General features: G+C 32.7%; 1 protein-coding gene and 1 non-coding gene across 3 annotated transcripts; both read right to left on the bottom strand.

Moving 5' to 3' along the window:
- Window positions 1-10,834: 10,834 nt before the first annotated feature.
- On the bottom strand, window positions 10,835-13,624 carry LOC132622204 (homeobox-leucine zipper protein ATHB-13-like). Of its 2 annotated transcripts, none has more exons than XM_060336769.1 (3): window positions 13,346-13,624; window positions 12,319-12,716; window positions 10,835-11,403 (listed from the first exon to the last, which is right to left on the bottom strand). In XM_060336769.1, exons 1-3 carry the CDS (start codon window positions 13,488-13,490, stop codon window positions 11,020-11,022), a joined length of 927 nt encoding a protein of 308 aa, XP_060192752.1. In that variant the 5' UTR covers window positions 13,491-13,624; the 3' UTR covers window positions 10,835-11,019. The 2 variants fall into 2 exon arrangements, with proteins under 2 accessions (XP_060192752.1, XP_060192751.1); XM_060336768.1 differs by having other exon boundaries at window positions 10,835-11,409; window positions 13,346-13,621.
- A 2,182-nt stretch (window positions 13,625-15,806) lies between these two features.
- On the bottom strand, window positions 15,807-15,879 carry TRNAR-UCU (transfer RNA arginine (anticodon UCU)). The gene has a single exon. It is a non-coding gene; the product is annotated as a tRNA-Arg (tRNA).
- Window positions 15,880-16,539: the final 660 nt, after the last annotated feature.

The raw sequence follows: 16,539 nt of genomic DNA, 5'->3' as shown, positions 1-16,539 counted from the left end.
AAAAAATGTCACGTGACTTAAAAAAAAGCTTAACCAATTTTTTAGTAGACATACTTTTTTAAAGCCACATAGTAATTTTTTTTTCTAGTGGGCGGGGTCTGATTCACTTTAAAAAATAGATAGACTTATTTTTTAAAAGTCAGAGAGATATTTTTTTAAACTAGGGGCATTTATGGTTCGGTTAGGATTGAGTTTAAATGTTAGAACCAAACCAAATCAATTAAATCAATTTTGCATCGGTTCAATTTTTATTTCTCTTTTTGCTTTTTTGTTGGATGTGACAAACATGGTCAAGCACATATTTCTACTATATTAGAAGCACCGGTTGGTGCTTCTTTCGTCATCCGTCTGTGGACCCCCCACCAACATAAAAAAAAATAATAAAATTGGGCCCCATATTTTAAACGGGCCTTAAAAAAAATGTGGATCCCATATTCAACAACATCCAGTATTAAAAAAGTTGTGGGCCCCATATTAAACAACATCCAGTATTAAAAAAAAAAAGTGGAACCCACCACATCCAAACTAAAAAAAAGTGGACCCCATATTAACAAAATCAAGCAATATTGAAAAAAAAAGTGAATCCCATATTTTTGAGCCCCATATTAAACAGGCCCTAAAAAAAAATGTGGGCCACATATTCAACAACATGCAGTATTAAAAAAAATTAAAAAAAATTGTGGGCCCCATATTCAACAACATCCAGTATTAAAAAAAATTGTGGGCCCCATATTAAATAACATCCAGTATTAAAAAAAAGTGGAACCCACCACATCCAAACTCACAGGAAAAAAAATGAACCCCATATTAACAAAATCAAGCAATATTGAAAAAAAAAAAAGTAAATCCCATATTTTTGGGCCCCATATTAAACAGGCCCTAAAAAAAATTGTGGGCCCCATATTAAACAACATCCAGTATAAAAAAAAAAGTGCAGACTTTGTATTCTTAGCAAACACTAATATAATAAAGTTTTAGATACGGAGCACAAATTACAATGTTATATCAATCATGTTTTGAACATAGGATATATATAAAAAAAAAAAATTGGGCCTCATATTAAACAGGCCCATAAAAAAAATTGTAAAAAAAAAAAATTGTGAGCCCCATATATATTGACCCCATACTAAACAACATTAAGCAATATATAAAAAAAAAAAGTGGAACCACCATCTCCAAACTCACCGTAAAAAAAGTGGACACATATTAACAAAATCAAGGAATATCAAAACAAAAAATTGAACCCCATATTCAAAAAAAATAATGTCAAAAAAGACTTTGTATTCGTAGTAAACACTAATATAATAAAGTTTTAGATACGGAGTACAAACTACAATGTTATATTAATCGTGTTTTGAACATAATATATATATATATATGTGCATAAAAATAATGCAAATTAATAATGTCAAAAAAAAAAAAGTGCACCCCATATTAAAAAATCAAACAATATTCATGTAATTTCCAAAGTATCTCATTAAGCCAATAATGATGGATTCATTACCGCGTGCGTATCAATCCATTAGTGGGAGCAAATAAAATTATTGTACAGTAACATACTTAAAATACTTATATATTAAAATAAGATAGAATTTAATTACTTTTTCATTTTTTCCTTACTCTAATAAATGTGAAAATAATTGTAGGCCCCATATTAAACACCATGCGTATTTGTAGCAAACACTAATATAATAAAGTTTTAAATTTGGAGCACAAACTACAATGTTATATTAATTGTGTTTTGAATATAGTAACCCATATTGACAAAATCAAGCAATATATATATATATAAAAAAAAAGAGTGAATCCCATATTAAAAAAAAAAAAACAATGTCAAAAAAAAAAAAGTGCAGACTTTGTATTCTTAGCAAACACTAATATAATAAAGTTTTAGATACGGAGCACAAATTACAATGTTATATCAATCGTGTTTTGAACATAGTATATATATATATATATATATAATAATGCAAACTAATAATGTCCAAAAGGGTGGGGCCCATACTAAACGACACCAAGCAATATAAAAAATAAAAATAAAAAAAAGAAGAAACTATATAAAGCATGGGTTTAGACCCATGCTTCATCGTCCGTTGTCCCTTTAAAAAAAAAAAATGGAACTGACCACATCCAAACTCATAGGAAAAAAAAAGTGGACCCCATATTAACAGAATCAAGCAATATTAAAAAAAAATGTGAATCTCATATTAATAAAACAAACAATGTCAAAAAACAAATGCTTAGAAAATCAAACAATTAAATCAATAATGATGGACTCTTTAGAATAAGGAAAAAATCAATTTCTACTTTGTTTCGTTTTAAACATGTAAAATTAATTTAATAATTTGAATTAGAATTATCTAAATCAAAATTTGATAAAAAAATAATAAGTATTTTACACCGTTAAATTAATCGAATTAAAATTGAAAGTATCAACTGATGCTTAAATATTGCTATTGTTTTATCTCAAAGAGAGAAAAATAGTTTCTTTTTAAACAAGTCTTCTCTTTTAAAGAGTATTAATAAATTTTCGTAGCAAACATGAATAAAATAAAGTTCTACATACGGAGCACAAACTACAATGTTATATTAATCGTATTTTGAACATAGTATATATATATATATATTATCATTATCTAAACACAACTACATATACATAAATACACTATAATCCGAAGTGTTGGGCCCGTACGCACGGGCATAGGCCATCTAGTTTCAATTACTATATCCTACGTAACACTATCAAGCCAATAAATCTTTAAGAAAAGTTGTCATTTGTCAATATATCTTGATGACAATTGAATTAATCAGTGATGGTAATTAAAAATTCAGTTATAGACAAGTGAGTTTATAATATAAAATAAATTCTTGAACTTCTCAAAATATAAATTAAACTAGAATAGGCAAAGAACTAAATAACTATCAAAGCAAAAAAGTAGACTACAAAACAAGAATGCAAAAGATTAAAGATTTATTGTAAAAATTTGAAGTTTTATATAAAGATTAACATATATATATGTGTGTGTAATTATTTTAAATAAATATTTATGTAGTTTTTTTGATCGGTTATTTTGTCTAAATTTGAAACCAAACTAATATTTGTCGGTTTTTAAATTTTAGAAATTAAAACCAAATCAAATTAAAAAAAAATATCAATTTTTCTTTTGATTTGGTTCGCTTTGCGATTTTTCGTGAACATTCATGCTTCAAATAATATTTCTTTGGTTTCAACTAAACGCTGTTCCCATGCATTCTTAAAGGTTTTCACGGAAAACGTCTTTCAAAACTAAATTAGTCTTTTTTTCTTAACTTAGCAGCATTTATGCACGTTTTTTGAGAGGAAATATCTTTTTCCCAAACCAAATGAAGGAAAACTAAATTAAAGTAGTCTATATCTACTGATCACGTTTTTTCAGAGAAAATGACTTTTTCCCAACCTAAATGAAGGAAAACTAAATTGAAGTAGTTTATATCTACAGATCACTTTTTTTAATTAAACTATTTTATAATCTAATTGAAAGGGCATTATGTAACAAATAAAATTAATTTTCACAATTCAGATAGAGTTACTTAACTTTAAAATTTTATAAGACCCGAGGATCAAATTTCCCTTCTAAACTGTTTTCCTTAGATATAAGCCAGACAATTTTAATAAGATTGTTTGACTTTTGGGGATTAAACCACATATTTTGTATGACTTCTCATTCATTTTACCAACTCTTTTTGACTAGTCTAACCTAAAAAATAGTTCAATTCCCTTTCAAGAAATAAGGATATGTCGGTCAGTTATTTAGGGAATTTTGAAGAGATTCTGAGCTTATCTATTATTTGCTCTTATAGATATATAAATATACTAATTTTTACGTATGTGTGTTACACGTGTATTGACTGTATTCTATGTAAATACTAAAATTAATTTTAAAAAAAAATATTAATATGAATCATACTCATTTTTTTAGACTATTTTCTAATATAGTAAAACTTATGCATTTTTCATAAAAAAATATTATAAAAGTAATATATTATTTAAGAGTAAAAAGGTCATTGAATGTTATAAATATTTGAAATAGATATGATAAAAATTATGCATAATCTGAAATATTTGTTGGAGTTATAAAATAGATACTAGTCAAAAAAGTGCAATTATCCAAGAATAATGGACGTTGGTCCTATTTTAGTAACCGTGTACTTGAATTCAAAATGATTAAATATCTACATATGCGAAAAATTAAGATATGTTTTAAATTACATTTTACTTAATTATTTCATAAGGTATACTAGATGTTATCTAATACACGTTTAATATTTCTTTGTAGACATTATTCTTGGTATATGTGTCACTTATGCAATTAGTTACATTACTATGGCCAAATCTTTTATTGTTTTCATAAATAGCTTGATGATTTTATGATACAATAAGTAAGTTTTATTGGTCATATCTGCCCCAAACATATTAGTTTTATGAACCAATAATCATTCATAACGTTTAGGTAACAATTCTACCGACCAACTTAGCCCACTTGAAATAATCTTCTTGTGTACTACAACTTCTGCTGAGTTTAGCGAGATTGTCACTGGCTGAATAATGAGACAAATGAAAGTGTCAATGACGTATATGACAGGCAAAATGCTCCATTAACAAATAGTTTTACAAATATTAGTTTATGAAGCTAATAAAAAAGGATAACAATAGCTAATTAGCAAGAAGCCGAAGAAATTGTTAATAATCTGTATTGCATAATTACTTTGAAACAGTAAGTTTGTAAAAATTCCAGAAAACAACAAACTTTGTAAAACCAGAAACGGGAAAATATCAAAACAGTATCTAAAAAATATTTTTTTAAGGAAGAAAATCGAGTCCACTGAATTCACAGTGTGTCCTTAAGGAAATTATTCCTCTCAATGTACCCATGGTGTTAGAATCTTTCCTCCTAGGATAGAACGATTTACTCACCAAAATAGCGGTACAGTAAATTCTGATGACGGCGAACCACTCGAAGGCAGTATATCACACGAGATTTTAAGAAGTGCAGAAAAGAAGAAGAAGAATATCAGAAAATTTTCGTAAGGAAAAATTCTGAGGATCAACGAAAATATATAGCCCTTTCCTATGAACATCTCATGCTTACTTATTACAACTTTCTCACTAACAAGCACGCATTTAAACCCGTTTTTGATGAGTAGTGCGGCTGAAACTAAATTCTTCCTAATTGTAGGAACGTGCAGAACGTTGTTGAGAGTCAGCACCTTGCCGGAAGTCATCTTCAGAAGTATCTTCCCATATCCTTCAACCTTGGCTGTTGCAGTATTTCCCATAAACAGTTCTTCTTCGGGTCCAGCGGGAGCATAGGTTGCAAATGCTTCTTTTACAGAGCAAACATGTCGAGTGGCAGCAGAATCAAGCCACCACTCCTTTGGATTTCCAACCAAATTGCACTCCGATAGCATTGCACACAGATCACCAATGTCATCATTCTTCTCCACCATGTTGGATTGTCCATTTTTCTTGTCCTTTTTCGGGAGACGACAATCTGGGGCTTTGTGGCCAGCCTTTCCACAATTATAGCAGTTGCCCTTGAACTTTTTCTTGGCTTGCTCCTTCTTTTGTCCGGTGGACTTCTTTCTTTTCTTACTTTTTGGGGCAGCCTCTTCAGCGATATTCGCTCTCATAACCGTATCTTCCTCAATCTTAAGACGAATCACAAGATCTTCCAACTTCATTTCCTTGCGCTTGTGCTTTAGATAATTTTTGAAATCTCTCCACGAAGGAGGCAACTTTTCAATCATTGCAGCTACTTGAAACGCTTCGTTAACTACCATACCTTCAGCGATAAGGTCATGGAAAATAAGTTAAAGCTCTTGAACTTGGGTTCCAACGGTTTTGCTGTCTATCATTTTATAGTCTAGAAACTTGGCAACCACAAATTTTTTCAAGCATGCGTCTTCAGTCTTATACTTCTTCTCAAGTGTATCCCACAATTCTTTCGAAGTCTTCATAGCATTGTAGACGTTGTACAAATCATCCTCCAAAGCACTTAGGATGTAGCCCTTGCATAGAAAATCTGCCTGTTTCCACGCCTCAGCAATCATAAATTTTTCATTGTCCGGCATATCGGCGGCAGGTACTGGAGGGTTTTCATTGGTGAACTTCTGCATACCAAGAGTGGTAAGCCAAAAGAACACCCTTTGCTGCCATCCTTTGAAGTTGGCGCCAAAAAATTTCCCCGGTTTTTTCACCGATGGCACAGCAGTTCAGCTTGTTGCTGCAATAGTCACAGAAGTAGTAGCGCCTTCAATTGCCATTTCTTTTCACTTGTCAAAATTGACAAACTATTTTAATAATCAGAATAGCAAACTTTTCACAACAACAACGACGAAGTTTTTATGTTCTTCAAATCATTGTACCAGTATGAAGTTTAATATTCCAACGAAGTTTTTATGTTCTTCAAATCATTGTACCAGTATGAAGTTTAATATTCCAACGAAGTTTTTATATCTTCAAGTCAGAACACGAAATTTCATACGGAGTAGAAAACCACACAGGTTTTAGTCTCCAAAACAGAATACAGATTAATATATAAAATATAATTTCCTTAAGATTGTTAATAATTTGTATTGCATAATTACTTTGAAACAGTAAGTTTGTTAAAATTCCAGAAAACAGCAACTTTGTAAAACAAGAAAGTAGAAACCAGAAACTGGAAAATATCAAAATAGTATCTGAAAAATATTTTTTTAAGGAAGAAAATCGAGCCCACTGAATTCACAGTGTGTCCTTAAGAAAATTATTCCCCTCAATGTACCCGAGGTGTTGGAATCTTTCCTCCTAGGATAGAACGATTTACTCACCAAAATAGCGGTACAGCAAATTCTGATGACGGCGAACCACTCGAAGGCAGTATATCACAGAGATTTTAAGAAGTACAGAAAAGAAGAAGAAGAATATCAGAAAATTTTCGTAAGGAAAAATTATGAGGATTAACCAAAATATATAGCCATTGAAGCACTGATTGGGAAAAGGTTTGCAACCTTTCAGAAAGTCACAATTTTTTAAACAGACAAAAACGGAGGGAAATTTTAAAAATAATTCGGGAAAGAAATGGGTCGCGGGTCAGACACGCGCATCCGTGTCACTAACGGGTCATGATTTGGATATTTTAATTAATTAAATAAATCAATAATAATTATTTGGTCCAAAAATCAAAGGCGAAGCCGAGCCAAAGCGACAATAACGGCGCCAAGGGAGACCCTCTTCTTAACCCTTTAGCAACAAGAAGGAGTACTTCTACTTTTAAGTAAGAGAACTTTTCTTTTCACTATCAATGAGGGACAAATGCTTATTTCATAAAGCAAGAGGGAATAACTCATTTTTCCTCCCCTTTTTTTCCCTCTATTTCCCATTCAACCTATCAATTAAACCCAACAGAAATAATAGGCGACCAAAGCAGGGAACTAACTTGGATGCAATCTAAATCATAAAGAAATAATAAGGAGTCATACTTCCCATTGGATGCAATCTAAATCATAAAGAAATATGTAAGAACAATTCAATTAAAACGGGCATTAAAGGAGAAGCAGTATGAGTATAAAGGAACTGAAAATGAAGATTCATCTGAAATTGCAACTAAATTTAAAAATCAATATAATAATTAAAATTAAAGGAGAAAATCAGAATTATAGAAGTGTAAGCATGTGTCAATTGCCCAAAAGTTCGTTAACTTAAATCATCGACAATTGTCACTTCATATCCTTTACCTTTAAAGCATCCAAGGTAATTTTCCTCTCTGAAAACTGCTTATCAAAAAAATTTCGATTCTACTAAAAAAGTAAATGGTGCTCCTGTCCAAAACTTCATGATTCGTACTTCGTAGTAACGTAATATTTGTAATAACGCTTAACTATTATACAATGACGGACCTATACACATGCGACTAGTGCTTAAGCATCTATTATATTTTATCCAAACACTATGTTTTTTGTATTGAAAACTAACAGTAATTATAACGCACCTTGTCTTGTCATTACATTTTTTTTATGAATTTCAAATTAAAAGTTTTGAACACCCAAGATTTAAAAATTCTAAATTCGACAAGAATATTATGTCCATTTTAACCATATATATATATATTTCACACACATCACACGTGAAGCAACCTAGTAGGCCCAAACCAGACACCAGCCGTCACATTGTGGGTCAAAATGGAGAACGTGGTTTAGGAAAAACCTACTGCTAATTGGGGTCGATTTACGCAGAACGGATATCCTGATCGGCATGGAAATGGACCCTCGTTTGTTTTATAGCACGTGCGCCTTTCTCCTTCTTGATTGTTTTCATGTCTTCTTTCAATCAACTACACCTCAACTCTAAATTAATTTGTCTTAAAACTTTATTACCTGAAAAATGAAAACATGTCTTGTCATTACATTTTTTTTTATGAATTTTTCATGGCTAGGTAACTTGATCGATGTCTACATTATTCACAAACCTAAAGCTCTATACACGCTTATAAAAGCAAAAAAAGTGTGGTGATATTTGATGTGTGCGTGAATCAGTAGATGCTGCCTTTAGGTTTCTTAGTTCACGACATACCCAAAAAAGGCAAACAAAAAATAAAGGTAAGAAAAGAAGCCTTTTTCGTAGAAACACTGGTGATTACCATTGTATCCAATTGTTTTTGCAGCAAAGCAATTATTCTATCATCCTGTAGCAATTAAAGACGTGTTTTAACCCCTGAACTTGATACGAAAACTCACTTTATCAACTAAACTTAACTTCTATTTATTTACCTCCCTTAACAACTTACGTTTCAATTATTTTCCATCCTAAAAAAATAATATCACTCTCACAATGTGAGGTGTATTACACTCGCGCCACGTCATTGTCACGTCAATGCCACATCATTGCCATGTCAAAATTACCAACACTTCATTTTTTGTTTTTCTTTTATTATTTTTTCTCTTTCTCTTTCTTCTTCTTTCTCCTCATCCTCACCCTACTTTTATCAACCACTACACCTCCGCTACCGCCTCCGCCGCCGCCATCGCCGCTGCCACCGCCACCGCCGCAAAAAAAAATTGACGAAATGCCCTTCAAAAAAAAAAAAATCATCACCATCATCTTTAACCCACACCCACCACCACTACCATCATCTCCCCACCAAATTTCATCAAATTCCTTCTCAAATTAGTCCCACTTACACTCAAATTCGTCTAAATTGATTGTTTTGATTGTTATTGTTGGCCATCATTAGTTTGGACGAAATGCCCTTAAAAGAAAAAAAAATCACCACCACCATCTTTAACTCACATCCACAACCACCACCATCATCTTCCCCAACAAATTTCATCCAACTCCTTCTCAAATTAGTCTCCCTTACACTTATTGTGGAAACAACATCAAGAGAATCTGATGCAAAGGGCCAAAGATATACTGGTCAGAGAGAAAAAAAGGCAAAGCAAAAACATAGTTCATGGAACAGTAATGATTAATTAACAAAGTAGTCATCAAATTTCAAAAACAAAAAAAATTGGACTCTAACGTTCAGGATTTACATTGGACTAAAGGTGAAACTACAAACCCCCTCACCCCATACATGAAATATTCTAACATTAAATAACAATCAAGCAAAAAAACCAAGCACTAAAGTTTTTCCAACAAAATTACCACTTCTCCCATTCTAACAGCTTCACTCCTCCTCCTCAATTTGATACACTGCCCCCCCCCCCCCCAAAAAAAGGTGGGTCACTGATAAAGGGAAAAAATTGGACACACGTTTCAAAAAAAAAAAAAAAGATGAAGAGAAGTCACCAACAGTTAAAAGCTACTGTTGATTATTCATCAAAAACTCAATCAATAAAAATCGTTATGACAAACGGAAGAAGATGGTGGGTGGGGTTGTGGAGTGGGAAGAAGAAGCAGCTGGGGGCGGGGCTGTGGAGTGGGAAGAAGATGGTGGGTGGAGTTGTGGAGTGGGAGCGGGATTGTGAAGAAGATGATTTTTATTTTTATTTTATTTTTTAATTGTATAATGTTTATTTTATTTTTTAATTGTATAATCTTTATTTTATTTTTTAATTTATAATAATATATATATATGAGCGGATCCACTTTTTTTGTTTTTTACTCTCTTATTTTTTTTTAAATTTTTTTTGCCACGTCAGCATTTGAGGTGGAAAATAATTGAAACGTAAGCTGTTAAGGGGGTAAATAAATAGAAGTTAAGTTTAGTTGCTAAAGTGAATTTTCATGTCAAATTCAGGGATTAAAACATGTCTTTTCTCAAAAAGATTCTTGAAACTCATCTTCATACAAATATACAAACGCTTTTTCACCAGACTGAAGAACTGTCACATAAAATGTTTAAATTAAAATCAGTTAACAAAAGGGGGCTCCATAATTAACTGGAGCATAAATTCAAAAAACTAATACTGCAGGGAGAGAATCTTCTCCCCCCACCCCACGATCACCACACTACTACATTTTTTTTTTTTTTTTGTTACAATAATATAATGCTATGGTCCAATTAATGTCAGAGGAGGAGACCCCACACAAGTTCTCCTAATATTGCATGGAACATGGCTCTCTTTTATTATCCACACGACATATTATTTTAATTAAGCTGCTATCTCAAGTGGTCCAACCTTGCAAAAACACTATACTATGCCTAGAGGTGGATTTAACTGAACTTAATACGTACTTAACATGGAGTATAAATATTTAACAAAAGTTTTACTAAGTTGTAAGAGTCCAGTGGATTCAGTGACGTGAACATAAATGTTGAGTGCATATGTATATCGGAAGAATAACCTTGTAAAACCACAAAGAAGAAAAGGGAAAAAAAAAATCCATTTCTCATTAATTAACTCTCACATCGTCACTATCAAGTGGTTCGTAATAATTCTTACATGATTTGCTATACACCCAAAAAGAATTAAAAACTATTGGCAATAAGAACAAAAAGGACAAAAAGAAGAGTTGGGGAGGGGGGAGTGTTGAATGATAATATTAAACAAAATTAATTAATTAAACTGTTGCTGCTCTGGCCATGGCCAAAAATTTGTCTGATCATCCACCACAGGAGTAAACATGTTGCAGAATCTTTCATCTTGGACCGTTGGATCAATCTTGTGGCACTGGCTGAGATCTGGTCTTGATGAGCTTTGAAGGAACTGGGCCAGACTAGTTGTAGGTATTTGGCTGGATTCTGGGAAAACATTCTTGTTATTATTATTGGAGTAAAATGGACTGTCACCTGATGATGTCCTTGTTGTGGCGGTTCCAAGATTTACGTCTATGCTGTTGTTTTCATCACTTCCATTACTCCAAGATCCTTCGTTTTCTTTGTTTAGATTAATCATTGGTGCACCAGCTCCGCCTGACTCTCTGTTCTTCAGAGTTAATAACTGTAGCTGCCACCAGAATTATGCATGGCAATTAATGAATGAACAAACTTTAGGGATCTGTGCATAACAGAAGTATATAGTAATTGATATTTCTACGTATATAACATCAAATAGAATTCTGAAGAATCTGGCTGCGGCTTAAATTCTTTACTTCGACCAGGAAAATTGGATTTTGAGTCCTATCTAATATAATAGTTGTGGAATACCATAAAGAGCAAGTGTATCTAATAAAATGTGATTTTGGTAATTGGTACGTGTTTTCATAAACCTCCTATAAATCAATATCTGGGGAGCTATTCCACTCCAATTTGCCAGTGAAGTAGCTAGTATGAAGAGTATATGTGCTAATGCTAGAGGTGGCAATTTTTTTTACTGACCTGCTTAATTAGCTCTGAACGAGTTATGTTATGATTCATTTGTTGGCTTAATTTAAAGGGGTAAACTCAAAATAACTTATCGAACTATTAGGCCAAAATATTATAACCCGACAGGTCAAAACAGCCTACTCAAACTCAAATATACAAAATCAAACTTGAGTTTGAGAAGTGTATATGTAAATTTAGATGAAGTAAGCTACAATAATTTAAGAACGATACATTATCTTTCTTTTTCCCCCCTCAAAAAGTAGAATTGAAAAAAGGATAGAATGTTGGTCATGTTGGGCAGATTGGATTGTGAAGCATCATTTGACCCGTCTTGATCCAATCCATTAGGACCCAATCAATTTTTTTGAACGGGATAAAGCATGATCGGTTTACTAAATTGACATGTTTTGACCTGCCCAAATTTGAGCCAATTTTGTCACCTCTAGCAGGCGTGCTATGGTGGATCAGGAGGCGTCGTTTAAATTTCACTACCCTAAGTTTCATCCTGGGAAATTATCTAACTGTGCATTTATTTAAGTGATTTAATTACCTCAGAATGAAGATTCTTGTTTTGAGCCTTGAGTGCATCATTATCAGCCTTAAGTGAGTCATAATGTCTCTTCAAGATCTCATAATCTTTCTCCAATTGCTTAGTCTTCCACCTTGCTCTTCTGTTCTGGAACCATATAGCTACCTGTCTGGGCTGCAAACCTAAAGCTCTAGCCAACTGTATTTTCCTCTCGGGTTCAAGCTTGTTAGCCACTTCAAAGCTTCTCTCCAGTGCCTTCACTTGCTCCATATTAAGCCTCCTCTTCTTCTCCCCAAGTAATTGCGAAGAACCATCGTCATCAGACATTTCATTATCGTCCACACGCAAATCCTGATGATTATGGCACCTCTCCACACCCGAAAACGACATGGATCTCCTCATCAGTATTGATGATACACCTGCATATATTCATCACGACAACAAATTAGCGAGACACATATACATGGTGAAACATCGCTAAATTCAACAAATTAAGTAGTGATCACCTCACAATTATGAATCCTATGTGCTATGGGTTCAACTGAACCTAGTAAGAAATATATATATATATATATATATATATATATATATATATATATATATATGTGTGTGTGTGTGTGTGTGTGTGTGAAATATCAGATAGATATCTCATATAGTCACTCAACTAATTAATAGTTATTACTATCTCATAAAGTCATTTTTCTTTCTTGATTTCAATTTCCTTCAACAAAAAAAATAACTACCATCTAAGAGATCGACTCTAAAATATCGCTAAATTGAACAAATGTTTATGTGAAATGAAAATTAAATTCATGTAACAAGAGAAAGATTTTTCATTTATTTGTCTGAAAGACATGAGGCCATAAAGAGGGATTAAGTGGAATATAATTGACTAGCAATACAGTTATGATTAAAAAAGAAGGGATCAAGCTAATATCGATCTAAGTTAAATCTAAATTTAGAGGACTTTAATTTCAAAAGTACGATGAGTTGAGTTTAAATCTTGAATTCACATAATTAAGGGATAGCTAGGGAGAGAGGAACTTACCATTATTGTAGTCTTGATGAGGAAGACAAGGAGTGGAAAAGAGTTTAGGGGGGGTGGAATTAGGAAGGTGATTATCTTGAAAATTGAGGGAAATATCGGGTGTAGGAGGAACAAAGGCCATGATCCCTGTAGTACCAGAAATCATGTTAGCTAAAAATATCTATAGTAAGCTACTGTATATATGTGTGTGCGTGTCAACTTGACGGTGTTAAGTCAGCGAAGTGGGAACATGGAATTGGGGAAGGGAAGGGGACATTAACATGGGGTTGGAAGATGGCAAGACTGGAATCCAGCGATGTTTATATTTAACAAATTAGAGCATATAACGTGAGGTGTTATTGATTTTATTAGTCTTCCAAATATTCTTCTTACCTGCAATGTGACACTGTTGTATTAATGCTCTTACACTTTTTGCTAATTCTGGTATTTTACATCACACGAAATCCATTATAAGAATTCTAGGATTAATTAGTTTTCCCGATACTAGATTTACTATCATTAATATAGATCAGATCCTGTATGCCCAATAATCTTTTAACCGGATAAATGCGGAGTATAATATTTGAGATACAGTACTCCTTGCTTTAATATGTAATTTCCGACGGAAAATTTGCTAAAACCCGCAGTGCAAATCTTGTCATTATTCTCTTTTGTTTATGTTTTTCCTCCCAGATACGGTAAGGAATATTACAACTTACAATATACCTTAAAACTTTTTTACACTGTGAGTACATTTTAACTGATTATAACAAGTTAATTACTATATTTATATATTAAGTTATTAAATTAGAAATACAATATAGCTAGTTATACTCATTCGTTATGGGTCATCTTAACGTGATGATTTAAAGAAGAAAAAAAGAATCTTAACTTGATGATGTAAAGAAAATGTACTTGATAATGCACAGACGCTAAACTCATACGAAAAGAACCAAACACTGTTATCTAAAAGATAACAATGAGTCTGTATTGTAGGGCTGATGATTGTTTATAAGCATAGATGTTGCGATATAGTACTAAAATGACGTCCTAGAGTAAATATCAAGCATCAGCTTTGGGACACACCTAATTTAACTTGTAGGAATCATTCTGCATTCAATTATTCTCTTATGTCGTCCATATATGTTGGTGATAGGTTAACATTTTCTCTATTTAAAAAGGCGACTAGTAGAAATTATTAAACGAATATTAAGGAAGAACAGAAATGGTAAGTATTTTTTCCTTGTTACGTACATTGGGGTGCATTTAAATCCAACAATAAGATCATAGGCGTCCGCAAAATCTGAAGGGCGCATGTGACCGTTGGGAATATATGTTTAAACAACTCTTGCGGCTGATACAGCTAGAGATACATCATAGGCGAGTTATTTTCGACTCGAATCATGTATGCATATGCTAAAAATTGATAGATTTTATCTATATTTTAAAATACACTATTTTGAACCTTGTATTTTCAAGTAACTTGGATGTAGTACCATGCATTGAACCAACTACTTGTTGCAACAACGGTTATCTTCAATTTTTTCTAGTTTCTCATTCGATGTTCACAACTCATTTTGAAGCCCCACTAATCTGAATTGCTATGAGAATTTCCGCTTTAAGACAAATCGCTCAGACGGTTTCATTTTCAAGAGCTTGAAAATGAGAACTCTTATAAATGATGGAGGGATATTTGGAGTTCATTTTCTCAAATGATCATCCAAATTGTAGAGATAACTTAAATAAAGTCACTTTTCATTTTTAGTGACAAGAAAGTCATCAAACTACCTATATCTCCTGCAAAGTAAAACAGCTAGAAAATTCCAATTATCTCCCTGAATGCTAACAAATTGACACCCCATTAATTATTCCTACAACTTGAATGACCATTAAGTTATTCAAAAGTGGTGGTTATCTTCAGAATCTTTTTCGCTCTATTTGTACTCTTTTCATTCCAATACCTAGTATAAGTAGATCTATTTTTAATTTAAAAAATCTGATAATTGTAAATTGGACAGCCTTTTTTGTTTTTTACTAGTGACTATATCTGCATAATGTCATAGTTAAGTAAATGAGAAACAATAGCTGTACCTGTACTAGGAGGGGAAAAGAAGCATAGTAGAAGCTGGTGATGTGAATTTCTTGTTGGGAGAAGAGGAAAAGAGTTCAATCAACAGTAGGAGAGTGACCAAATCAGTCATAGGGAAAGCTAGGGTGCCACTTTTTAACACACTTTTGTCAGTTTGCTGTCATTTGTTAGTACCAACTAAAAGAAAGGGAATGGTCCGGCAAATACTGAGCTGATATTTTCCTTCTAAATTTTGATGGATAAAGCAAACAAGTGCTACTATTTTGTTATGTTTTCTTGTTAAATTATGTAAACCATTTCATATAAAATTTCTGCATAATTTTCTTGCGGCTGAGTGACCTTACCCCCATAAAGAGGTTGTTTCTGATAGCCCCTCGGCTCCAAAAATAAAAGCACGCCCAGTGGGACTCGAACCCACAATCGCTTGATTAGAAGTCAAGCGCCTTATCCATTAGGCCATGGGCGCTACATTAGCCAAGTTAGTTAATTAAGTATTTTGAAAGAGGTACGCTTCAATATCTGGATGGAGACATTTATCAATACCCTTTCGCTCATTTACTGCTGCTTTTATATATCATCAATTCAATTTTTTACTTTCTCGTCTAAATTTAATTGTTCAAGTTTGTCACCATAAAGATGACTACAGTGCAGATGACTTGTATGGATCTTATTAATATTTATGACTGGATTTGCCCTAAGACTTCCTTCTCACATGGCATATTGGAATTTTTCTGGGCAGCTCCATAGCACCTTTCTCGCCTCTTCCAAAATTCATGTTTCATTTCTTGCTTTTATTTCCTCTCACATATTGGGCTGGTGGGCTGTACTGTCCATGTGACCCCTAAAGACTCCCTATATGTTTGTTTACTTATTCAGAATCAATTTATCATCAAGTTTCCTTTCCTTTCATTTGTTTCCCTAAACATATTTTTCAATAGACGAAGAATGATAAACACAAGAAGATAAAATAAGTAGAGAATTTTTTATGTCGTGGCACTAATAGGAGTTTTTTTCTTCAACATAGCATTTTTACCTCAACTTTCACCTTATTGGGGAGGATTTGAATCGCCACATTGTAATCCCCTTCCCTATCCTATGTAATAAAAAAAATAAAAAAGATTTCCAG

Source organism: Lycium barbarum, chromosome 12 (assembly GCF_019175385.1).
Source record: "Lycium barbarum isolate Lr01 chromosome 12, ASM1917538v2, whole genome shotgun sequence".
NCBI lineage: Eukaryota > Viridiplantae > Streptophyta > Magnoliopsida > Solanales > Solanaceae > Lycium > Lycium barbarum.
The sequence above is the reverse complement of the archived record's forward strand: the minus strand, read 5'-3'. Positions and strand labels throughout refer to the sequence as shown.